Source organism: Protopterus annectens, chromosome 14.part0 (assembly GCF_019279795.1).
Source record: "Protopterus annectens isolate FY-2018-M chromosome 14.part0, PAN1.0, whole genome shotgun sequence".
NCBI classification, from domain to species: Eukaryota; Metazoa; Chordata; order Ceratodontiformes; family Protopteridae; genus Protopterus; species Protopterus annectens.
The window spans coordinates 887,383,345-887,409,489 of record NC_056748.1 but is presented as its reverse complement, the minus strand read 5'-3'; the positions used below and the strand labels follow the sequence as shown (position 1 = coordinate 887,409,489).

General features: G+C 38.3%; 1 protein-coding gene across 1 annotated transcript in view; it reads right to left on the bottom strand.

Moving 5' to 3' along the window:
• Positions 1-2,668: 2,668 nt before the first annotated feature.
• The window catches only part of LOC122788742 (myoferlin-like), a 1,037,182-nt gene continuing 1,013,705 nt past the window's right edge, over positions 2,669-26,145 (bottom strand). Inside the window, exons 26-29 of the mRNA XM_044055636.1 lie at positions 20,115-20,270; positions 12,034-12,165; positions 10,004-10,167; positions 2,669-2,903 (exon numbers count right to left, since the gene is read on the bottom strand). Of these exons, the coding sequence (XP_043911571.1) occupies positions 2,669-2,903; positions 10,004-10,167; positions 12,034-12,165; positions 20,115-20,270 (687 nt within the window). The remainder of the gene's footprint in view (positions 2,904-10,003; positions 10,168-12,033; positions 12,166-20,114; positions 20,271-26,145) is intronic.

Here is a 26,145-nt window from a genome sequence, read left to right as displayed (position 1 = left end):
GCATCATCTTATGTATTGCAAGTTCAGCAATGCCATACCTTTGCATCATTAGTTGCCACTATTTATCTTGCTCTAATTTTAAAAATAATATATTGTTTAAGTATTTTAATCCAAACTGATCTTTTCAAGTTAGTTCATAAATATGGACTAGTTTTTTAAAAACATTCATGCATAATGTGTGTTTTATGGGAATACGCCTTTAAATGATTTTTAAACACTTTTAAATATTTTTGGCGGGAATTTGAATTAATTGTTCTAATTACTCAATTAAGGACTATATAAAATGGTTCAACTGTTTTGAATAAAGTGTTCTGAGGAAGACTGTAATGTACGGTTGAAAGCGCTAAACCTGTCTTGTAACGCTGGATTTATGTGGAATTAAACGTCTTTTTATTGGTGTACGAGCAGTGTGTTCTTGAATATATCCACCCGAATTGGGCTTCAATCAGTTGCTTATATTTTCATTGTTCCTTGTTTTATATCCCTGACGACCTGACGTCATGGAAGAAGAGACAGCATCTGACGCAGGAATCCAAGACTTTGATATTCAGGCCAGCTGAGGTCTACCTGCAGGCAGATAACCCAAATGTAATGACTGCAACAGTGAAACACGAATAACATCCACAGGCCTCTGATCTTCCAGTATCAAAGATAAATGTGTTACCTTTTGACAAATGATACCATCAAAATGGTTGTGAACAAACTTCTTGACTCATTTTTTTCTATGTGGATTATTTAGATCAGTTAATTAGGATTTCCTGCATTGGCACAGGGAACAGGCCACAAGTAAAACATGTACTGTGGACAATCCATAATATTTTTTTAATAACTCGATAATTGGTTTAGCCTATTATTCATTAGTGTTTGTCCCTTTAGAGGGTCACCCTAGAGCACTGCCTAAGTGACTTGCTCAGATTGACACAGATTGCAAGTGGAAATTGAATGAAACCAACACAAGACTGTAGGCTGTAATTAAATAACAGTTTGCAGCTTTAACCTCTTAGCTGAACTCCCACACTGATCCAAGGAGAGTTAAGGATACAAAGGCATTTCATACACAGTTTTACTTAAGGTGCATTTAAAGTGGTAGCTGGGATGCACATGAACATCACTGATGACCTGTGGAACCCCCCGGTCTAAATGTGGCAAGGTATACATGATTCATGCAATACCTGCTTGGGAAATAAAAATCTCGAGAGGAAGGGATCATCTCTTTTTTTTATTGCGTCAATAGATAAGAGTACTGTGATGTAATGAACACTTTCAATTGTGCTGTGCTGCAGCTTAAGTCACCCACAAATGTAGCATGTGCTGCAGCATAAAATCCAACTACAAATTAATGTGTGGCTGCCTGTGATTAAAGGAAGATTATGCTACAGTCTCTGCCTGCTCCTTTCAGCTCCCTGCTGCAACTGCAACACCTGAAATAGGATCTCTCATGAGAAATAGTGTGTGACTTACAAATACAACTATCACTCTTTCAGATCAATGCACTGCTGTTACAATGATTTTGCACAGATGGGACTACACCCCACCCCTGCCTGTGTCCACATGCATGTATTAACTCCAAAAGTGCTGTACCTCAGAATAAGAAGACTATTCCAATGTACTGCAGCTGAGGGCTTTGTATGTAAATTCCCATTTCTGTACAGTTTGTCTCACTCTGTGCCACTCTTTAATGATGAGGCTCAAAAATATAAGCTATCCCCTACATAGCCTGTTTTGTTTAATGATAAACATTTTTACTCAACTCTCAAAAACAGTTTACTCAATCTGATCTATCTTCTTAGAAATACAAGTGACACAAGACATAGGAAACTGTCCCCCCGCCCCCCCGCACAATTCTCTTGCCAAGGTCAGTGCAGAAAGAAACTGAAAATGAGGCAAGCTACCAAGATATGTAACAAAATAAAACACAGATGGCATGTCCAAAGATAATGGACAGGAACTAGACGGGATTACTTCCAAGGGACATCAGACATCTAGCCTTCATGCTGTCAGATCTGCTGAGGGACATCTTCAACAAATCATTGGTTAATGCAGAAGTACTTAAAAACTTAAGAAATATATTATTTTATTTACAAAATATCAAATAATTTAACAAAGGCCCAAAATAGGGACAAGTTTAACTATAGCACCTACAAACCTGGACTTTCAGACATTGTTCGATTTCCTTGTGCTCGTTTACATCACAAAGATAACTCTTCTAGAATGTCTCTCTGTTGTTAAAAATACAGCCAGGTAGCTGTCCATTGGAATCATCTCAATGTGCCAGGTTTGTCTCCAGTGTTTAATGCTGTAGTGATTGTGCTTTTTGGACATATCGCTCTATGACGAAGCAGTGCTCCAAACCATATGGTTTCAGTGTCGTTGCTCTCTAGAAATGTCGAGACCCAAACACTGGAACCCACCACACACGCACACACACAGATATATACATATATAAACATATAAACATATGCATAACTTGAAACTGTGTTGGAGATAGACAGGAACACACACATAGATAAATGCACACACATGTCAGCATAAAACCACGTTAGTGATGGACAGGAAGTGCACAATCTATGTATTCGGCCAGGAAGATGTGTTTCAATACTGGATCCAGAAAAAGCAAGTAACCAGAGCCATTCAGAACTATGACTGACACTTGACAAATGCACTACACTTAGACTGAGACACACCACTGGCCACATAAAATTTGGTTTGGTCCTGCAGTTATGATAGTCGCATACATGGGTAGATAATGTCCTTTGTGCAATCCATATAAACAAGGAAAGGTGCTCACCACATCAGTATATTGCTCATCTGCTGCCTTCCACTCCCCGCCCGGAAACCGACTTTCATTTTCATACACTTCATCAGCAAATTCTGTATGTCCAGCATCAGCTTCTATTAGCATGCTATAAAAATAAAGTTGTATAGTTATGATTTTTTTTAATTTATAAAATACATATTTATTCTTTTTCAAGATGCACTGTAAAACTTTAATATTTTAGGACTCAACTATCCTGAATAAAGTGTTTTAATTTTATTTAAAGAAACCGTTCCAGATTGTACTTTTAAAAGCATGTTTCAGTGTAATGAACCTTGAACCGCCAAGTTCAGATACATTTGCTAATACTGAAGACCCCTGAATACTGTCAGTCTGTTTTAACTACCTTAAAAGTAAGTGATGTAATCTCAACTAGGAGTTGCTAAGTTCACTACAGCAGAAATTACGAGACATTTTCACAACCCTTAATAGCTGGACACAAAACAGATTGCTCATCAACATACTGAAGTCAAGCATTACGATCTTTGGAACTCCACAAAGACTTCCCAAAACCTTCAAAATTAGTATTATAGCCCCAGATAGTAAAGCTTTACCAGCCATCTCTCAGAACAAAATAACCTAGGCCTGACAATAAACACTTCCCTAAAATTCAGTAAGTATACTAATGCCATCATTAAAAACTTCAGCAATTGAAACTGTGGTACAAAATTCCCAGCATACTATGCTCTAGCAAGGAATGTACCAACCCCCAAAATTATGTAAGAACTGCCAATAATTACCCTACGTTGTAGCAGAAACACAGAGAAATTCAAGCTGCTAGCAGTAAAATTTGCAAATTTGTATATCTAGCCCATCAAAGAAATCCCTACTGCCAACTTATTGAACAATTCACCTGATTACCTACCAATGAAGAAGCAAAACTTTTACTAGCCCCCGCCCCCCAAAAAGAAATCTTCAAAACCTTTAAATTAGGCCACAGCCTACCCTATGACAAACACTACAAATCTAACAGCACAGCTGCTCACTAAGACATGATAGAGAGGAAACATTTTATATTTACATTCTAAGACCTAGATTTAGAAAAAGTGGGTGAACGTGCTTGCTCCAAACTCATACCTACGATCTAGAACAAAATACTAGTGGATATAAGGCAAAAAATTACTCTAGACAAATTCAAAAGTGAGTTGAATAGGGCTATGTTGAAAGATTCATTCGTAATTGCCTCAAAAAGTGACCAACAGACAAACCATTCATCCATCCACAACCCCTTTTCCCAGTTTTTTGCACATGGATTTGGGTGTCACTTCTTCATTCAGTGACAATCTAAAGCCAAGGTTTATATTGCCGTGTGGCTAGCCCTGTCTCTGTAGTCCTTCCACACCATACACTCGTATGCACACTCACACCTATGGCCAATTTAGAATGCTCAGTCTACTTACTGTATACCTTTGGAATGTGGGAAGAAACTGGAGCACCCAATTGAACTGGGAACCTCTTACTGTGAGGCAATAACACTAACCTCTGCTCCACTGTGCAACTCCCACCACGATGCCACCCTTCTTGTACATAACTACTCCAATACTTAATTTACACTGCTTTGATTAAATACCTCAGTGTTTTGTTCACCTTCTATGTAATAAAATGTTATGCAACTAGAACTGTGCATAATGTACTGCATACTAGAATACTTCATTAATTAATGTAAATAATCTACATCTATTTTGAATGCTAACTACTTATCTATAAATTTTGTTTTTATCTCCTCCAGCTCTGTGTGTGTATTATATCACTATATTTTGTATTTTACATTTTACCTACTGGGCCAGAGTCATGGCTTGAAAGGGTCCGTCAACAAGCCCACCCACCTAGTTATCAAAGTGCAATAGATATTTATTTAGAGAGATTCATAGTATGGGTCTTGTCAAAACATTAGGAAATGTAGGGGAGGGCTGTATGTGCTGTATAACTTCAGGAGTGTTGCCATTTTGAGACTTGCGATCTTCCAAAGGATTTAGATATTTTAGTTTAGATTTGTTGTATGCCAGCTAAACAAGACACATTTAGCCATAATTAATCCATCTGTCCTGATGATTGACAGGATCATAACCAGTCTCTCTCTCACACTCTGCCTGCAGAAATGTAGCCATTTACATCTAGCCCATTTAACTCTGGTGCTTAATCTGCCATGGTTTCAAAATACGAGTCTTCCCTCTGAAACAGACAAAGTAAACATTGTGCTTTTGTTAATAAGAATTTACAGTAAAAGCTGGATACGTTAAGTGCTTTCCAAGTGCATAAACTCCTGGCCTTTGGTCTTCTTGCAAGGACCATAAAATTATACAATTTTACTGTAAAGTCTTTATTAAACAAAGCACAATGCTCGTCAGAAACTTTACATTGTTTCCAGGGTAGAATAGATATTTAAGATGAAAATCATTTGTCATGAATGTTGGCCAAAAATAAACTTGTGAGACCTTTTCTGGGAACATCATTGGCCTCAGAATAATTTCTGCATCACAGTAAAAAAAATTAAGCAAGCAAGCAAAAGTCTACAACAGTAGTAGAAAAAAAATCATAATTTGGATTCAGGGTTCTGTAGCTTACATGAATAATACCCAGTGGACAAACGTATGGCTCGTATACCGGCATATGAGCCAATCAAAAATCACAAAGTGGAGCCTCTTCTGTTCAATGAGGAACAGTGGTATTTTGGATGCCTGACCACTGTTGAGGGCACGGGAGAAAGCTATCTTTGTGCTAAAAACATAAGAGGTCTCTGAAAGACTATATGGTTGTACAGCTGTCTGCTGAGTAAATGTTGGCAGTTTAAAGGATATTACAGCATTGATCCTTACAAACATCCACTGCAAGGGTTACAGTGGAAGCAGCAATAAGGAGAACAGCTAGAAGGAAAATTGAGAGGTTAGAAACAGAAAAGTGCATCTAGAAGGCAAAAGGAGAAATGGAGAGAAAGTTAGCAACAAATACTAAGACATGAATAAGTACTCTTCAAATATGCAAGGGAAAAAGGTATCAGGAAGGGAGAATGGGCAACTAGCTTGGTAAATGAAAACAACGTAAGAAAGCAAAGCAGCTAACAAAAGTTTTAAACTTATTACTGTTCACCAAGCTGACCATGTGAGAACACCGATTCAAGAAGGAACAGAAGCAGAAAAGGAAACTGGGCAGACTGACAATTACAGGATGTTGAGAAGGTGTTGATGGATCAGGATGACGACTGGCCAGGTGGGTACCCACAACTAAGGTTTTGAAAGTATCGTACTGTGTTTTATTTTCTGTTTACTAATAAAACTTCTGACAGATGTGTTCAAAAGATCCATTAAGGAGGGTCAGAATCAAACCAAAACAAGTGGGGTCATTTATTAAAGGAAGGACAAATTTTTTTATTTAATTCCATTGTACGCAGCAGTAACAGCCCACAATGGTGTGTGGACAATCAATGTTACAGTCTTTACCAGGAGAGGCTTCACCCTTGTGAGTAAGCCTCCTCTATCTAACTAATGACTATCAGGAATTATTGCTAAGCATAAAACAGCTTCTTCAAAATTTTATCTCCACACGTCTGATTAATGGTTTCCCTCCCCTGCAGTTTATCTTAATGAGACATATTTGCTATTATACTCATGACGTATCACAGAATATGCCTGCATCTTTTGTTATATCTTTTTTTTCTATGCCAATTTTATCATTGAAGGTAGACAGTGATGACAGCAAAATAAAAGGGCAGATGGCATAAACAACAAATGCTACACAGGACAGATAAGTAGGGTTAACTCAAGATTCTTGTAAGGTAACCATTTGAAATGTTGGGACTCACTGGAGCAAGTCTTGAAATACAGAGACCTAATGGCTGAAAGAACAGATGAGATATGATGATCTTGGAATTGGCATATACAAGTTTGGGGGTGGAGGTGCAGGATGCACTGTGTGCAGCAAAAGGGGAAATGGATAGAAGGTTACCAACAAATACTAAGACTTGAAATAGCATCCCCCATGCAAAAAAAGTTTTAAGAACAGCAATTTTCAAGATTTACTCTTCTCAGGGTTTTCAGTCTCTCTTTTTTGGCAACTGGCATTTTGTGTGCCAACATTTCAATAGGAAGCCATATTACAACCATTCCTTGCAGTGCGGCAAAAAGGGATGACGTTGGACTGTGACAGGTGAGTATGTTTGATTAAAAGCTCAGATGCTACAGAAGCTGGGCTGGTGGTAACTGACACGACAGCTTGCTCATTTCAGTGGGTTTCAGCTAACTGTTTTTGCACTAACTGGTGGCAATGGGGTGATGCTGTAATAAGGCAGACTGTCATTTGCTCAGAAATAGCACTAGCTGCAGGTAGTGCTGAATGAAGTGGTGCTCATTACATGCTCCATGCCTCTTGCATTCCAAAAAGCCTTCTGCATTTATTAGCATGGTGACATACCCAGATTACCCAGATATTCTGATCTCTCTAACATGGTGTCAAACTGGGACATCCTGATCTCTCTAACATGGTGCAATACCAGGACATCCTGATCTCTCTGTACATGGTGTCATACCTGGGCATCCTGACCTCTCTGTACATAGTATCATACATCAACATCCTGATCTCTCTGTACACAGTTTCCTGGTTACCTACAGTCAACCTTTCAGAGACGAGACCTGCATACTCTGGGAAATGCTAAGTCGGACAAGATATAAGAGAAATGGGGAGCAAGAAACAAGAAAAGGATCCAGGATATGGCAGACTTGAGACAGCCATGGTGCAACCCAAAAGAAGTCTTGTAATCAGAAGTCGGCACTGTAACAAATTGCTTTATACTAATTATATTAAGTCCAAGAAAGTATATGGTGCACTACATGAGGGGGTATATTTCACAGTCTCCATTTATCAGTAGAACTCTTAACTGTACTAATGACTAGTATAAAGGATACTCATTTTGATGATTACAGTTAATAGTGGGTTGCCGTAATACTTTAAGAGATAATAAGGCTGTTTTAGATATTTCTAGCACTCTGCACAACACAACAATCTGTATGCAGTTATACTGTACACCCCCCTCAGTATGGCTATTGCACTGACTGTTGGACTGATAACTGTCCACAATGGAACACCTGAAGTAATCTAAAAGGATTAGAGCATTTTTTCCAAGTTCTTCTCCTAAGCCCAAACTGCCTAGAAGGAGCTCTGTAACACCACACCCTGCAACACTCTAATGTTCCAGAAAATTAGACTGAATGGACTTGGGTAAGCAGCTTACATAACAGCAGTTTCTCTCGGTTCTTACGTATTATCGTAACCAGATTTTCGCGGTTGCGAAATTCACATGCTGCAATGAAAACCGGTGCCGGAAACACCACAGGGTGTTATTTTAACTCCTTACTGATGAGAAATCAGTTTGGCTTACATTCAGGAAGAGAAATAATCCTGCAAGCCGTCTTCCTGTTTTGCGTGCATTACACACGCTTGCTTCAATTAGCAGGGAGGAACAAATGCTGAAGAAAAACACGGACATATGAAATTGATTCAAATTATTTGTGTAATTCCTTCAGACTGCCCAAAAAACTTTACATTACAAATTGCTCCTGTTTCTAAAAGTAATGCAAAGTTTTGTGGCAGTCTGGAGGAATTAGAATAACATTTTGAATTATAATTAGGTCTGCCCTATCATCATGCATAGTTGGTATTTCTTCATGACAAGGATATCAGAAATTGCCTGTTCGACTGTTTAGGGAAACACTTCCATTCGAGTTTTCATGCAGCATCTTCCCCCAACAATCCAAATCCTGCAGTGGGTGCAAATACACCGGTGAAAGAAACAGCATCTGAGCTTGTATTTAAATTCACCATCCAAAGTGGGGCATTACACACTCTTATGTACTCATATTACACACACTTAAGAACCCAACCGACAGGACAATGGCAGGCATTACAACTCAAGTGTGCGTCTGCAATGCACGTAAGACAGGGGAGAGGGTTTTTCAAATTGTCTATGTTCCTACAAGTAATGTACAGTTTTTGGGCAGTTGGAAGGAAGTACAATAACAGTTAGAAGTGTTTCATGCACTCGATTCTGTGGAGGTATGTGGATCTCGTAACCTCGAAAATCTGGTTGCGATAATACGCAAGTACCTTTCTCTCTTGTTATGGACTTAGACTCACATGCTGCAGAAGAATACAACAAGAAGACATTTACTCTCAACTCACAGCATACTGATGATGCCCAAAACAAATGGAATGTATGATAGGCTCCATCTCTCTGTAATAATTTACCTTATCAAATCAGGCACATTAGTTAGAATTCACTTAGGTCTAGGAGGATAAAAAATAGGAAAGAATTTAAAAGTTCATCTTTGTATCTGAGGTGTCAAGCTGTTTGAAAGGTGTTTTTTTTCCAGGCATGTTCTGATGAGATTTCTTCTTCCCCTAATACTATGTCCCTACTATTAATTATTTCTTGGACAACAAAGAGCAAACCCAAACCAATCTAATGTATTATAAAAAGCTTGAGCTGTCAAGTTCTCCTTGCTGGTGAATAAGAACATATACAAGAGTTCACACCAGTTATTTAATGTTTCTGATTTACTATACAATACCCTGTGTATTTCCAAAACTTAAGTCACCTATTTTCTTAAAATAACACTGTAGTCTATACTGTACATATGCCAATGTATAGTATTTTCATTTGCATTAGCTCTTTCTGCAGTTGTTGTTGTCTCTTTCGGCTTTTCCTGGTTAGGGGTCGCCACAGCGGAACTCCGGTCCGCTAATGATTGGCAGTGGATTTTTACGTGCCGAGTTGCCAGCCCTGATGCACAACCTTCAACGAAGGTACGCCCATTCACTTCTGCAGTACTAGTGTGTAAATCTGTTATATTACAATTGTCTACCACTAATCTCATGTACCATACGAAAATGGGCTATGGCCGTAGGTCCAACAATGTCAATAAAAAAATTGTTTTACAATGCCAACTCTTTACAACTTACATGAAAATCTGCATGCCTAGTTTATTAATTTTAAATAACTTCCCAACTTGTGTAATGGCTGTAGTAACTTAAATAAGGAAGCAGCAATAGGTACTTGTGAAATGTAACAAATTAAAGCCAAAATTACCCATCCTATTCAGATATAAAATCGAAGTAATACTTAATCTGAGCTTGTAAAAAATTACCACCATGGACAGTGGCACTGCTTTACAAACATGGAGTTCCTATAAATCTTACCTTCTTTCTGGGTCCACAATCCAGTCAGATTCCCATTCCCAGCCCTTTGGAGGTAAGAAACTTTCTTTCTTGAGCTTGATTTTTCCAGTTACATCAGAAAATTTGTGCTTTCCCACAAGGCCAGTTGTGCCCCATTTACCGAACATAAGTGCTTGGTTTTCATACTTGATAAAAGAAACAAAAAATATTGCATGTTATAAAAAGAAAACCTGCAATACCATTAAAAACTACAGATATTGGAATTCATAATACAGACCTGTACTTAAATACATAATACATATATGGACTTCGAATAACTATCATCTGTGTCATTAACAAAAATATCTGCAACCATCATTTATTACAAACACCAACTCCTAAAGTCACATGGCTGTCTCCTAGTTCTAAATCTTTTCCTAACAAGACATGCAACTGCTTCATAACAGCTCATGTCAGGTGTGCTAAGTTAGGCAGACATTCTGTGATAAAGAAGAATTATGCCTGCAACTGCCTGTCACAACACCCCATCTTCTAAAGCATAACAAAAGGGGCCATTAGTACAAATTTCCTCCTATCACTAGGTGGCACTGCTTTGAGACCTCTTCCATCAGTATCAGTAGCTGACTGGGCTTATTCCTTCCCTGATGGCACAATAGTAATCATTTACATCAGTATCTGGATATACTTAAAAGGGCAGGTGTAGTCCGCACTCCTCTTTGTAGGTGAAAAAAGGTCAAAGGATGGATAAATGCACTACAGTAAGCATATTTCTTATTGTTTTACTCTCTAACACCTGCAAGACAACATTTTTGCTTTCAGGGTGACATATAATGCTGATATGCAGAATACTGAAGTCTTCATCTTCGAGAAGACCTTTTTATTGTTCTTAACTTTGTGTTGAAGAGTGCCAGTCTAGGAAACTGCCCAGGCTGACAAATGACCTACATACATCTCTGATGCCATATATTACAACTGCATCAAATTAAGAATAATGAGGTAACAAGAACAGTGTTTTCCTCCTACCTCCCCCATGGGTAACCATCAGCTGCCACCAGCTCCTTTCCTCATTCACTAACTCTGCAGGACCCACCATATCCACCCCTGGGCACAACCAGACCCACATCTGGGGCTGTTGTGGAGAGTGAGGACAGTGGCACAATGTCATACTGCTAACAAACAGTGTGCTTTAACTCCCTGCCTACTCATGGCAGCCTTGTGAGCTCCTCAGGGATGGCTTCAGAAGGTGCATGTGTGATTCTTCTCATGGGCAACCTCATGACCTAGGCAGCCCCACTATCAAGTCCCCGCTAGTGCCCCATAGTTAGCAAGAATTTTGATGATTTGGTAATGGATCGTGATCAATAACACAGATTAAAAAAGTAGCATATAACACTTTTTAAATTCTAAATCAGCACTTGGGATATGGTGACCTTTTACTAACAACTTTTATGCAAATTAAACATAATACAAACAGTGCATGGAGCATTGTGATTATGTTCAAAAAAGTGTCTAAACTACAGCCTGGTTCAGCAGTGCTATAGTGTGAGACCCAACCTTAACAATGCTTAGAGAGGTACTTAACAATTGTTAATGTCAGGTCTGCACTAAAAGCAGACTGCGCTGATCAGAAAAATAGCAGCAACAGGACATGCAATGGCTTTGTTTCAACACGCAGCTCTTTCTCCTGCCCACAAACCTCATCTGGTTATTTGTTTACAACTTCTTCCTTTAGTCAGGGAATACATAAGGATGTCTACCAATACCCCACTGCTTTACAAACTCTCAGAGTGGAAACCGACTGCATTTTTTTAAATTTTACTGTTGATTAATTTGTAGTACATGGAGAAGATAAATCTCCTTGCACTACAAGGAATTATGAGTGGGTTAGTGATCATAGCCACTTTATTGTCTGTTCTCAACATGGATGCCAAGATTCACCTCTAGAGCTTCTCTCGAGGCAAATTTCATGGCATCCATGTCTCAAATACATAAAGCAATTATGATCACTGACCCGGTCATAATCCCCGGTGTTAAGAGCTACTATACCTTACCATTTCTGCAGAGACACTAAACGTTCCTTCAGCATAACTGTTAAACTTTTGCTCCACTGCAGACAACCCAAGCCAGATGTTGACACGTAGCTGTACAGGAAGTTTAGCACCATTTGTCTTGTCCTGTGGATGCTAAGAGGGCAGAAAAAGAAAATGAGAAAAACAAGTCATGTTATACACTGCAAAGTTTCATTTCAACCCTCAATCAATAATAGACCCCCCCCAAAAAAAAAAAATCACAAAAATACCCAGTGCTAATGACCAGTTAATAAGCATTTTAGGCAGTAGATATAAAAGCAATTTCAAAATCCATTTGGATTTTAAATTATTCCAAAACTCTAGTCGGCTGTACTTGCAAACAATCAAACAGGAATTGCACATTCAGCTGACAAAACTGATAAAAGAAAGATTAACCCCCATATCCTCTCCCCACCAAACGCACACAATGTACATATCAATAAGGCATGTAAAAGCCAGCTATTCTCCTGGAAAAGTATCTAGTTTGTTGTGTTTTGAAAATTATGAATGGAAGTCCAAGTAGCAGCTTCACAGACTGTGCAAATATTTCTGAAAAAATGCAGCAGATGTTACTCCTGTTCTAGCATTATAAGCCCTTACAGATTCTTCAAGGGCATGTCACAGTGTTTATAACAATAACCAGTGTAGTTAACTAACCATCTCTTCAGTGTCCAATTAGGTACTGCTTTATCTGTTTTTTCTTGCTAGAAAGAGACAGAGTTGGTCTTACATTCTCAATTCCTTGGTTCAGGACAAAACCTTAATTATCTGGGAATGTGGAAGTCTACTTCCTCTATTTTGTGTATTTGGGAAGAGCAAATAACTGGCTTAGTTCAATGTTATCTTTGATAATCCTGTGCATAAAAGATGTTTGTTCTTAAAGCTAACTCTATCCTACTGAATATGGTATATGGTTTGTGACCATTAATTGTTAGAATTCAGATGCCCTCCAGACTGAGTTAATTTTCACAGGGAAAATGGTTTTCCAAGAAATAAACTTAGTTGTAAGTGCAATCTGGTTCAAAAGGATAAAACAAAAGCTACTTTAAGAGAAAGTTGAAATCTCAGGAAAGAACCACTGGTTTTCTAGGTAGCTGGAGGTGAAGGTTTTCCTTCAGAAAGGCTTTAGGAAAATATGACAAGGGGTATATTAATTGGAATGCATTTGAAATGGTGTTTGAATCCACTTTCACTGATGTCTTGTCCTGAAAAAAATAAGTAGCAAAGTACTTGCTGTACTATTGAGCTCTAAACAGAAATTTATTTAGCGGAGCACAATCACCATATACAAAATATTTTCTACTTGCAAGTGTGACTTTATAGTTGTAGGTTTCCTGGCTTCTTTCAAAATATGACATCCTTCCAGGTCAAAGGCTTCCAAGTTTGGGATCAATGACATATTCTTCAAGTAATCAATTTGCGTCTGATGTGGTGGGGCTAGACTCAGGTCCGTTTCCTGAGACATCAGCAGAGTGGAATGTCTGGGGAAGATAAGGGGAATTTCATCCCCTGTTCAGCAGGAGTAATGGGGAAAAAAAGGTGGTCTGGGCCAAAAGGGGGGATATTAAAACAGTGTCTGCTTGTTCCTGCAGACACTTTACTTTGGGGAATGTAAGGTATGGGTGGGGAAGGTGTCTTTACCCCCTTTGCTCCAAGTAATAGAGAAAGAACTGGCTTTCCAAGCATTCTTAAAATGGAATTTGGAAATGAATATCTTGATCTGGGAAAGGGTTACCGTATTTATAAACAGAAACTCTACAAACAGTATAATTGGAAGATCTGCTGAGCCAAGATCTACCTTTGTATCTTTTTAGTAGCTCACCAGTTTTACTATGAGAAGGCTGTACTGCAGACCATTATCCCATGCCTTCACAGATGACCTTTACATCTGAAAGGAATCGGAAGCCCTTTGTTTGGTCATGTAGCATATCAGAGTAGCATTGCCTTTAATTTTATTTAATAATGGTATATTATACTATACATTATTACAGCAAGGTATATTCTTTACACTTGATGTATATCAGAATTACTTTTTTCTGACTCAATTTCCACTGCCTAAATTCCCTTACATAATTAAGTTTCTTTATCAGAAAAAAAAATTGATGCTTAACAAAATTACATCAAAATTCAATCTTTTTGTTGTGCCCACAGAGCTTTCGAAGTTGTACAAAAGTATTTATATTTAATTCAGAATCATCTTGTCTTTTCAGTATAACCACCTTTTACTATTCTGCAAAAGAAAAAATTACTTTCCTATGATAAATCACCTGTATGTACAGGTAGTTCAGAATGTAAAACATTCTTGTGTAACCAACAAAAGGTCTCCTGTCGCGAAGCTATGGGTTTACGCAAACTGACAGACAAACCATTCAGTAAATAGCCTCTCATCATAGAAAACAGATCTATTTATATAATTTTGTATAAATTGTCAAATTCTCATTCTACAACTTGCCTCATATACTTTTTCTGTGACAGTTCCCAGTCTATCTGGACAGCAATCTGGCACTCTGTTTTATTACTTAAGAGTAAATTCTGAATCCACTTTAGGAAAGAAAATGTTTCTCCATCTGGAATGTACAAGAATTAGCAGATCTTTGTGGACTAAAATCAGAAAAGTCTTCAATTATATACTCTTCCCAGCTCTAGAGGATGTTCTCAGTGAAGTCAAATTTCTTATCTCACTGGCTGCACTCTGTCTCGTCTCTCAAGGAAACAGACAGTGGGATTTCTGCATTTGCCTGCTCTTCTCCATTCTTTACCACAGCTGAACAAGGATGAGGAACAGTACATGATGATGCAGAAAGCTAACCAGCCAATGGGGACAAAGGAGGAATGGATGAATCAGATACTTCTTCCAATGCATAAATATAGGGAGTTACTTTAGACTCCTGTAAGAATAAAACTATCTTACATTGACTTGTAATCAAAAATGCATTAATCTATGCAGTCCAGCATGACAAAGTAGACTAAAATGAGAGATGGCAATGACAATAGTCCAGTGAGGACAAAACTTAACCTAGGTTTGCACATTACATTATTTTATAATAGTGTACACTAGGGCAGATTACAGCATCATATATCACAAAACCCTTTAAGACATGCTTTGGAGGTAGTGACATCTCTTAAAGAACAGACGTTAACTGGGCCTGGAAGAGTATTCCCACCTAAAATATAACAGTCATGCAACCGGTCTTAAGGCTAATGTACTTCGCTTACTGAAAAAATGCAACAAGCAGCACTGATTTGTAAGTGCTCCTTTTGTAGCTTATGCAGAAAAATCTTTCCCACATTAGTCTATCCCGGTAAATAAACTTTTAACAGAAATGACTGACTCAAATACAATTATGTAAGTATTTTCTAAAATAAATTTTCCCATGAAGATATTACCCTCTTCATTAGGAAAACTGTATAATTCTTTAAAGCACAAGGACTGGAGATAAACATGATCTTCTGGCTGAAATAATGGTGGTTACAGAAACATGTTCCAAAGCATTATTTGGGCAAAGGCAGCTAGAGGACTAGATGCAGGAAAAGTCACACATTCAAGGAATAGCTGGACTCACAAAGGGAAGACACCCATTATCAGGGATTACATTGTAGAATTCTTCAGACAAATGTCTTGGACAAAAGCAACTGCACTAGAGGAAATTCAGCAAATCGGCTGTGAAATGTAGAGGTAGCAGAGGGAAAATCTTACAAGAATGAAGACCCACATTAACCAAATAAAGACAACATTCCATAATATGAATAACCAGAGATTCAAACTTGTTAAAGTCCATCACACTAGTTGAGATGAGTAAAAGCTTTATACTTTTACAAGAAGATAGATCTAGTATAGTGTCTTCCCTGCAGCTAAAAGAAATTCTGAAATTCCTCCTTAGACCCAGTTCTGAAAGATTTTACATGTCCAGGAGGCAAGAATGGAGAAGTAGAATGCAGGGATCCAATACATTAACCAAAGAAGGTTCACACATTCCAAATCTTCTGGAAAGCAGCTGAGGAGAGGCCTTGAATGACTGCTTGGGAAGTAGAGAAACAATTAATGTCATTCAGAAGCTTTGACAAACTTTCAAATCGACTTTCTAGAGGACACAGAGTGGCAGAAAATTGTAAATGACAAGTTACAGTGTGTACTTATCATAAGGCTATAATGCTAGAGCTGTAAGAAATGCACCCATCTTTGGTAGTCTGTAAGACTACATGCCATAGGCATTAGGTGTCATTCAGTACAGCTTTATTTTGGGATTTGCTCCTTCCGGAGGAATAAGGAAACCAGTAAAAAGCTCAGCCACATCACTCATTGCTGATGAAAACAATAACAATGTCCCTAGTTTAGTTCTTTTTTATCACCTATCCCAGGGAAAATTTTGTGATACCCATTCAGTCATCCAGAGTTATTTTAAAGGTTGCTAGGGAAGTAGCTGCTTAACATGTATGGGCAGCACATTCCAGAAATGGGGAATAAGTTGGGTCTGGTACCGGACATGCCATATGGAGTTCATAATGTGGTAGTATAGCTTTAAGCATGTACAGTGGGCGTTTACTGTACCACTACTACTACTTCGGTGAAGGAGTTCAGAGAGTGATCATTCTCTGGTCTGGTGAAACTTTCTGCTACAGAGGGCACTGACTTCATGCCATACCTGTTTTTCAGTAGGGACATAGGAATTGATGAAGTGATTTGGATTGGAAGGGAATTTGCAGCCACAATATTTTGTCCATAGTTTCTAGATACGTCTCTGTAGATGTTACTCAGTTATGCAGAAAAATATCTTTCCTGAAACTGCTTTCAGAGGAAACCAGTAAGGAAAGATTTCTTTGCTTCTTGCTTCAAGGACAGGGCCCACAACAGTCTTTTCATGAAGCCAGGCCTTCTGGAAGGCCAGCCTAGGTTGCACCACTTGCTACACATAGTTAAAAACCTAATCATACCAGAAAGGTAGCAAAAGCTTCTTCTATTAATGATGACTATCACTTGAACACACTAGACAAATAGCTGATGGTTTCAAAACCCAATGTGGCAAAGGAATAAATATTTTTACCAATTGCAACCACAACCTTTGATCTCGTATGAGGAAGTGCTACCAAATTCTTTCCTGTGACTCAGCTACAGTAACACTAACAGTGAAGTGATTGGAGAAAAGCCTCCTCTGACTATTGCCACAGGAAGCCACCATTTACCTTTCCAGCAAACAAGTAGGGGAGGCACATGGGCCATATGTATGAAAGAGTCAACTCACAAACAAGTTCAAGCATCCAAAAAGATTTACAAACCAGTGTCTGAATGGTCTTCCTTTTGCTTACTACTAGCATTAAACTGATCTGCAATATAATACAATCCCACACCCATTTATCTACCATGCCACTTTAAGCTATTCAAAGTATGTGCACGTGCAAAGCCAGGATATGTGGACTGTGCATAACACAAATGGGAATGTGAAGACTCAATATTCACCTGGAAACAGGGATGGAGGTAACCTGCTGGGCAATGTTCTGTCCCAAAGATGAGGCCAAAAGACTCAAGGTCCTCTTCTGTGACAGCAGAGCATCCATCCTAACTTGAATGTGAGAATGTACTTGTACCCGACCTCCACATTCTACTCAAGATCAGGTGCTGCAAGAATGAATTTATGACCATGCTGTTGGTCACTGGCTGATGGCATGCAAGAAGTTGTCATCCTAATGATGTCGGTAGTAAGTGCAAGGAGTCAGAGACCACTGTGGACTTCATGCAACAGCCAGGTCTAGGATTGGATCTGGATATTTTTCCTTACCTTGCACCTTTTTCTTTCCTTCTTAGCTTCATAGAAATAGATTTCTATCCATTTCCTACACTATCATACACCACTGTCAAATGGTGGGCAGTTATATAGGTCTCTAGATTCTCATTCCTGCACCACAGGTAATGCAACTGCAGCACTAATTACTGTAATAACGTCTGACACCAGTCAAAGGTTGAAGGCAGAAAAGGCTGCATCTATGATGGCCTTGGCTACTAATGTCTGCAATCATGCTTGTTAAGTCTTGGCTTTTAGACAATGAACCTGATGAGACCTTTCCAATGACATGTTCAGGTAAAATCCAAACTGTTTAAGTGGATAAAGAATGGGACTCCTATTGTGGTAACACCCTTACACTGATCAAAGGATACCCTTGAGAGGGCTAACTGGGTACGTATACTCCTAGTAAAGTAGCCTGAATTTCAAAGAGGTAATCATATGCAAAGGCACAAAAAATGGCAAGCTTAAGTACACCATTGACTAGAGATGGCCCTCGAAAGTAACATCAGAAAATAAACAAGATCACTGCTGGGGACATCTGCAGGCTACTTAAATGCAACTTGCATCACTGATGTTTCATTGATAGAGTAATGTAAAGCAAATCACAAATACCACATACAAATACAACTCTGCTTCTTTGACACTCGACTGAAAAGTGCAGCTTAGTTTTACAAACATGTTTTTGTCAGTTTAAAAATGTAGATGGGTGTGCTTAAGTGGCACGGACTGGCACAAAGGTGTAGAAATACAAACTGAAGTTCATGAGAATTCTCAGTGATGATGTGGCTATTGCAAATTAGAACCAGAATAACTTGTTTGTAAAATGTAGCATCTGTTCACAACTGAGAGTTGGATTTTAGTACAATCTATCCGATGCCTCTATATATTTCTTATTAGTATTCTGATTTAAGTATCTAATGAAATAACTGGCTTAAAAGCATCACAGCTGGATTTCTGATTGCACTTCTGTGTACCAGGTTAATGTACTGGCTTAAGAAGTAGAGGGTCTTGGCCAAGGAAAGCAGACTGGGTCATCGAGTGCCTTTGTCAGAGTGGTATGGCAGCACCATCTAGTAGACAATGGAGAAAAGTTTTGGCTTTATAAGCAGCAAATGATAGGGGCAAGCCACATTTTTGGAGGAGATGCATAGAGAAACACTGGCAACTAGCCATACCAGAACTGTTTTACAGCATCAAAGCAGATGGGAAATTAGAAGTTAAGGGTGCAGAAACATCCTCCTCTTCCAAAATGTGAAAGCCCTGGAAACTATGTTACCATTTTAGGGAATTTTTTCAGTCAATCACCATTCCCTGCTGCATGGCAGTCACCAATCATCTCCCAGTGAACTGTCCCATTTGTTCCTTTTCAATAGGGCGAGGGCTGACTGGTCGTGACCATCAATCATTAGGGGTGGCTTGCGATTTTGCTTGTTTTGTGGCCCTAATGTTCCAACCAGTACTCCATTCAGTGTGAAGAGGGAGAGGATATGCATTGGGTTTTCCACAAATAATGTCACCTCAATTCTGCAAGGGGTGTTCCCTTAAGCAGCCCTGACCCCCCCCCCCCAAAAAAAATCACATAAATTACATGCTGAATTTATTGCTGCAGAACTATATTACCAGGTGTGCTCCTGAGTGTTTGTATACACCATTCTGAGATTTCAGCTAACCACACTCCTTCACTCCTCCTTTCCCTGGCTGCATTCTCCAGTGTCAGGCCACTAAATGAACCCTGGTTGCCTGTATCTACAGTACCATGAATCCAGGGCACCATTTTGAGAAAATAAACAGTCAATAAAGGGCTAAATACCTTGGGAACTCAGAACAGATAAAGCCAGTAGGCAGGTTCAACAGCATATACGCAACAGACCTGTAGTTGCACTTTTGTGCAGTTACACAGTACCTGGTGTCACTGATACACTGAGTTAAGTATGGATAACCAGCATTTAGTGATGTCTGTACTTAATGCATATATTGTACCCCTTGTAAAGGCATATCCAGCTTCTGTGCTATTTACATTTGCATAGGGAACCCCTATAGGGCATAGCCAGCCTTTGAGATATAAACTTAGCTAACATGCATCCACATCTAACAATAACCTCAAATAAGGCACGAGACAAAGAATTACCATTCTTATACTATAGCAAGGTCAAGTTAATATGCTAATTCAAGCTTTCAATGAATTATACTGAGGAAATGGAAATTTCAAAGTGAAGTGAAAGGTATTCTGCAAAGAACATTTAATTCAAATGCTTTTAGACAAAAATGTTTCAGAAAACATACCTTTAAAAATACAGTCTGCGTCTTTCCACAGTATTTTCCACATGCTTCTGCATGTGAGGTGGAGAATAAAACACTAGCTGCAGAAACCCTAGCATAAGCCACACGCCTCTCTCCTTGAATCATCCAAATGATGACGTCTGGCATGCTGTTCTGAGGCTGAAAGGAGGACAAAAAATAGTCAGTTACATAATATAATGGATTAAATACAGTCCCACGGAAACAAATATGCTACACAGGTTTACACATTTCAAATATATTTTCATACAAGTGGACTTTTAAAAATATTTGAGGAGATGAAAACAAAAAATGAAGCAGGCAACCAGGCTCCACATAAATATTTAATAAATTAAGCGCTTTCATCCAAAAATACAAAATACTTCATCAAAAAACAATTTACAGGTGAAAAAAAGCATGAATGCATTGCAGGGGCAGAATAAAGGCAAATATACATATCATTAGCATAGGTATAATAAAGTCAAATTATAATGTATCATCTGACAGAGTAAAGATGACTGATAATATGCCATGCATCTACACTGTCAAGCATTCAGCTACTTCTTCTATAAAACATTTTAAATATAAAAAGACCACGTGAACCTACAAAGCTGAAGTATTTTTTGCACTTGCTCTAACTGTCTCAGTGCTTACATTTAACACTTCTGTGTTGCATTTACTGATTTGGTTGAATTTCTCACTGTTTTTCAACATACACTTGTTAAAATATGCCATCTGTTTGTTACTGTACTGCTCTTAGGTTGTTTTAACAGCATTATGACATTTCCTAACCTCCTCTGATACTGCAAAAGCTGTTTCAGTTTGCCAAAATATTTCTAAGTATTAGGTTCATAGGTTCATAGGTTTATACTAGGCTATCTGCCCTAAGGTATTTATAAGCCTAGCCCAAAGTTATGTGGCTTACGCCACCCCTTATGTTAGAAATAATGTGCCCATTAGTTTGTTGTGCCTCTGTCCAGCAGTGACACAGAGATGATTCCCGGGGTAAACCCTATTGCAAAGCTTTTCTGTGTTTGTAGAAGTTCTCCTACATTTGTGAACATTTCTCAGGGTTAGTGAACTTATTTCCAAGGATTCCTGATACTGCAGTAATTCTGCCTTTTGTTGCAAAGCATTTGTTACTGCACCTGAGCTCAAAACCACTTTGTTTTACATTGAATTTTTTTTTCCACTCGAGCAGGAGCAGCCGGCTGATTCAACCCATCCAAGTTGGTAACTGCTGGTGGAAGGCTTATTGTGTGTTTATCTGACTGGCCTAAAGGTTTAACTGTGTACAAGTCTTTCATCCTGCTGGCATAAAACCTCTGCATTTGCACATCAGACACACCCAGTTACTTGTGCCTTGTCTGTAAGCAAATCTCTCTAGTTTAAAATCCTCTATAGGAAATGCTCTCCATAGTCTCCCACCATTCACAGCTGCTTGAGGAGTTGCCAGCTTGTGCAGAGGGTAGGACAACTGCAGGTCATCGAATAGTATACTACTAAACACTCTCACTTAGACCTTTCAGTGATGCTCCCCTAACCTTGCCCATCTATTAAGGATCTGCTATAATGGATATGTGCTTCCCTGTCATCTCTGTTTCTGGCCTGGTAGATATGGGCATCCAGAGGCAGTGTAGTAACTGACTCATGCGCACTGACAACCATTTTATTTTAGGACAAACGCAGTGTGTGAGAGATGTTGATACATAATGTCAATGGAGGCAAAGCTCACACAAACACACACACAAATGCAGACCAGGTAGTAAGCGTTAAAACCAAAACACTCACTACTAACACTAAGGAAAAACACAGACTCGCATATGTGGAGGTACTCACTTGGAATCTATACAAATCTCCAAAACCTCCTAAAAGCATCTCTCAGTGGCCTGCATACACTCAAAAAAAGACGAGCACCTCATAAAACATCCAAGCAAAAGGAGTTTTTGGAAAAACCAGAGTCACCAACCATGGAAAAAAAGTTTTAATATGAACGCTAACAATACACAATGCGTTTTTGTCCACCAAGACTTCATCAGATAACCCCATATCATGATCTAAAATCCTTTAATAAACCATTACATTAAAAATGAACCAATAAACACTTGGCATCAATTAACAAAACAATAATATACAAAAAGTGTATCTGACAAATGGATAAAGAAAAAACGGAGTACTATAATACCATGTCATATGTTAAAATTGTATTATGAACAATGAATAAATATTAAAACGTTTATAAAAACAATAATACAAAAAGTCAACAAACCAATAAATGTTTGTGTCTTTCGGCTTTTCCCAGTTAGGGGTCACCACAGCGGAGCTCCGGTCCGCTAATGATTGGCAGTTGATTTTTATGTACCGGCTTGCCAGGCCTGACGCACAACCTTCAACGAAGGTACGCCCATTCATGCATGTCTCCACGCAGAAGACGCTCTAGCTGAGAATCGAACCGGACAGTGTCTTACTGTGACAACGCTACCGCAGCACCACCACCGTGGGTGTCTCAACAAACCAATAAATATGTATAAAAATATATAAATGTATGTTTATGTAAAACCCCATCATTTAATGTAAACCTATGCAATGCTGCCCTCTAATGGTTAAAAACCAAATACTAAACACCATTTACAATTTTGCTGCTCTTAGCTTTAATAATGGTGTCAAGGAAATGCTCTCATGTAAACCAGGATTATCTTCCTGCATCCAGAAATACCTGCCAGTACAACTCCCGATATTCCAGGCGGGTTTCCCACAAACCCCCCCTAACATCTTTGGGAACAACTTCCAGTACAAAAAATAAATAGTTTGCTTGGGCACAATTTTGTAGATGTTTATATAGGGCATTTTTGTCATTACTTATAAAAATGTTCATAAATCTGCCTTTTTAGGCGACTTTGTTTTCCCTATATAAAAAGCACTACAAGCCTCACAATATACTAAATAAACTAAACCACTCGAGTTGCCATTGCTGTAACAGGTACTACTGACATATTGATTCCAAGCTTTAATAAACACCTGGCCAGTGTTCACTACATGTTTACACTGCGCACAAGCCCCGCATTTATAGGTAACAGGCCTTTTACCCCTGTGAGTAGTATTCCCTTTTTCCAATAATTCTTTTAAATTGACACTTTTTTTTAAAAACGATATTTAAAGGTTTTTGTTCAACTCCCTTTAAATCAATGAGGGAGGTGAATCTGTCCCATTCCTTTTTGATCACATCAATTACCCGGTGTGAATCACTATTAAATTCAAAAGTGAATTCCCTGTGGAACTTATCTTTGCTCTTATCATTATTGGGTGTAATATCAATACCTTTATCCAAAAGGGTCATGAATCTTGTCATCCGCTGACTTTTAATATATAAAATGGTGTCATTCAATAACTTAGCCGGGTAACCCCTTTCCTTAAAAAGGTCAGCCAGAAAAAGACATTCCTCTTCAAAGTCCTCATCTAAAGACATGAGCCTACTAGCTCTAATCAATTGCCTCTTGAAAATACTCTTCCTCTGTGAATATGGATGGGCACTCTCAAAGTGAAGATACGAGTTGGAAAAAGTCTCCTTTTGGAAAACGTTTGACTTATTCCACCGGTTGTTTTAATACTCACATCCAAAAAATCAACCCTATCATAAGAAATTTTGCTAGTAAATTTTAAAAAGGATGTGGTTGTGTTTAAATATTCCAAAAACTCATCTAGTTTCTCCTCGGAATTGTTCCAAAAAATACAAATATCATCCAAGAAGTGTCTATATAAAATCCAACAATCACAGAATCTAGAATTAAAAATATATTGTTTTTCCCACCAGGCTAGGATAATATTAGCATATGTGGGTGCACAATTGGCACCCATCGCTACACCCCTGACCTGGTGGAAATATTCACCACCATAATGAATAAAATTATTTTTCAAAACCATGTCCATAAGGTTAAGAATAACTGGAAATTCTAACTCTGTCCACCAGAGCTGCTTCAAGCCAGACTAATCCCTTTTCTTGGGGAATAACTGTGAATAAATCTTTAATGTCAACCGTTACAAATATAATATTATCATAATTCTTATTTGTATCAATACCCTGAAGGAATTCCCAAGAATCCTTCAGAATTGTTTTTTCCTTTCCCCAATGTTTTTTCAATTTTATGTCCAATAACTTTGCTACTGGCATGGTCTTGGAGTCTTCAGCTGATACGATGGGTCTGAGATGGAGATTCCTCTGGTCCTTATGGACCTTTGGGATCCCAAACATGGTGGGTATCCTGGGTTGGGGCACATGTAAAAATCTAAATGTTTCTATATTAATCAATCCTTCCAACAATAAATCATTTACAGCCATTTCTATTTTCTGATAAGCCACATGGATTTCGTTTTTGAAAAAACCCTACTATAAGTTGAACTGTCTCCCAAAATATCATTAATTTTCCATTCATAAATCACCTGTTCCATAAGGACTGTACCCCCCTCCCTTGTCAGGTCTCATTTCCTAATCTGTGAATTCTGCTGAAGTTCACCAAGTAGTCTTCTCTCATTTTGATTCAAGTTGTACTTTTTTATTTTGCCTACATCCTTTCTTATTTCCTTTTCCACTATGGCCTCAAAGTTTTTCAGTTGGGGATGAATTGGTGGGTTATATTCACTTTTACGTCTCAAACAGGCCTGTGTGTCCGTCTTTGCCTGTGCCTGAAATATAATCTCCAGATTGGGCTGCCTAATGAACATTTTAAAATCCAATAAAAGTCTGGTAGCATCACATTTCTTTATATGGCACAAATTTAAAACCTCTAGAAAATAAACTGAAATGGTCAACAGTTAATTCAACACCTGTGTAATTAAATATGTTGTAATTCCTATATGTGAATACATTATTTTCACTAAAAATTCCATCTGAAGATGGAAAGGAGAGGGATCCCATTAAGGGAGCTTTGGATGGAATTCTTAGTGAAAATAATATATTCACATATAGGAATTACAACATATTTAATTACACAGGTGTTGAATTAACTGTTGACCATTTCAGTTTATTTTCTAGAAGTTTTAAATTTGTGCCATATAAAAAATGTGATACTACCAGACTTTTACTGGATTTTAAAATGTTCATTAGGCAGCTCAATCTGAAGATTATATTTCAGGGACAGGCAAAGACGGATACACAGGCCTGTTTGAGACGTAAAAGTGAATATAACCCACCAATTCATCCCCAACTGAAAAACTTTGAGGCCATAGTGAAAAAGGAAATAAAGATTGTAGGTAAAACAAAAATGTACAACTTGAATCAAAAAGAGAGAAGAATACTTACTGAACTTCAGCAGAATTCACAGATTAGGGTTATGACCTGACAAGGGAGGGGGTACGGTCCTTCTGGACCAGGTGATTTATAAAGGGAATATGAATGATATTTTGGGAGACAATTCAACTTATAGTAGGGTTTCCAAAAACAAAATCCATGTGGCTTATAAGAAAATAGAAATGGCCCTAAATGATTTACTGTTGGAAGGATTGATTAATATAGAAACATTTAGATTTTTACATGTGCCCCAACCCAGGATACCTACCATGTTTGGGATCCCAAAGGTCCATAAGAACCAGAGGAATCCCCCTCTCAGACCCATCGTGTCAGCTGAAGGCTCCAAAACCATGCCAGTAGCAAAGTTTTTGGATGTAAAATTGAAAAAACATTGGGGAATGGAAAAAAAACAATTCTGAAGTATTCTTGGGAATTCCTTCAGGGTACTGATACAAATAAGAATTATGATAATATTATATTTGTAACAGTTGACATTAAAGATTTATTCATAGTTATTCCCCAAGAACAGGGATTAGTCTGGCTTGAAGCAGCTCTGGTGGACAGAGTTAGAATTTCCAGTGATGAGTTACCGGTTATTCTTAACTGTATGGACATGGTTTTGAAAAATAATTTTATTTATTATGGTGGTGAATATTTCCACCAGGTTAGGGGTGTAGCGATGGGTGCCAATTGTGCACCCACATATGCTAACATTATCCTAGCCTGGTGGGAAAAACAATATATTTTTAATTC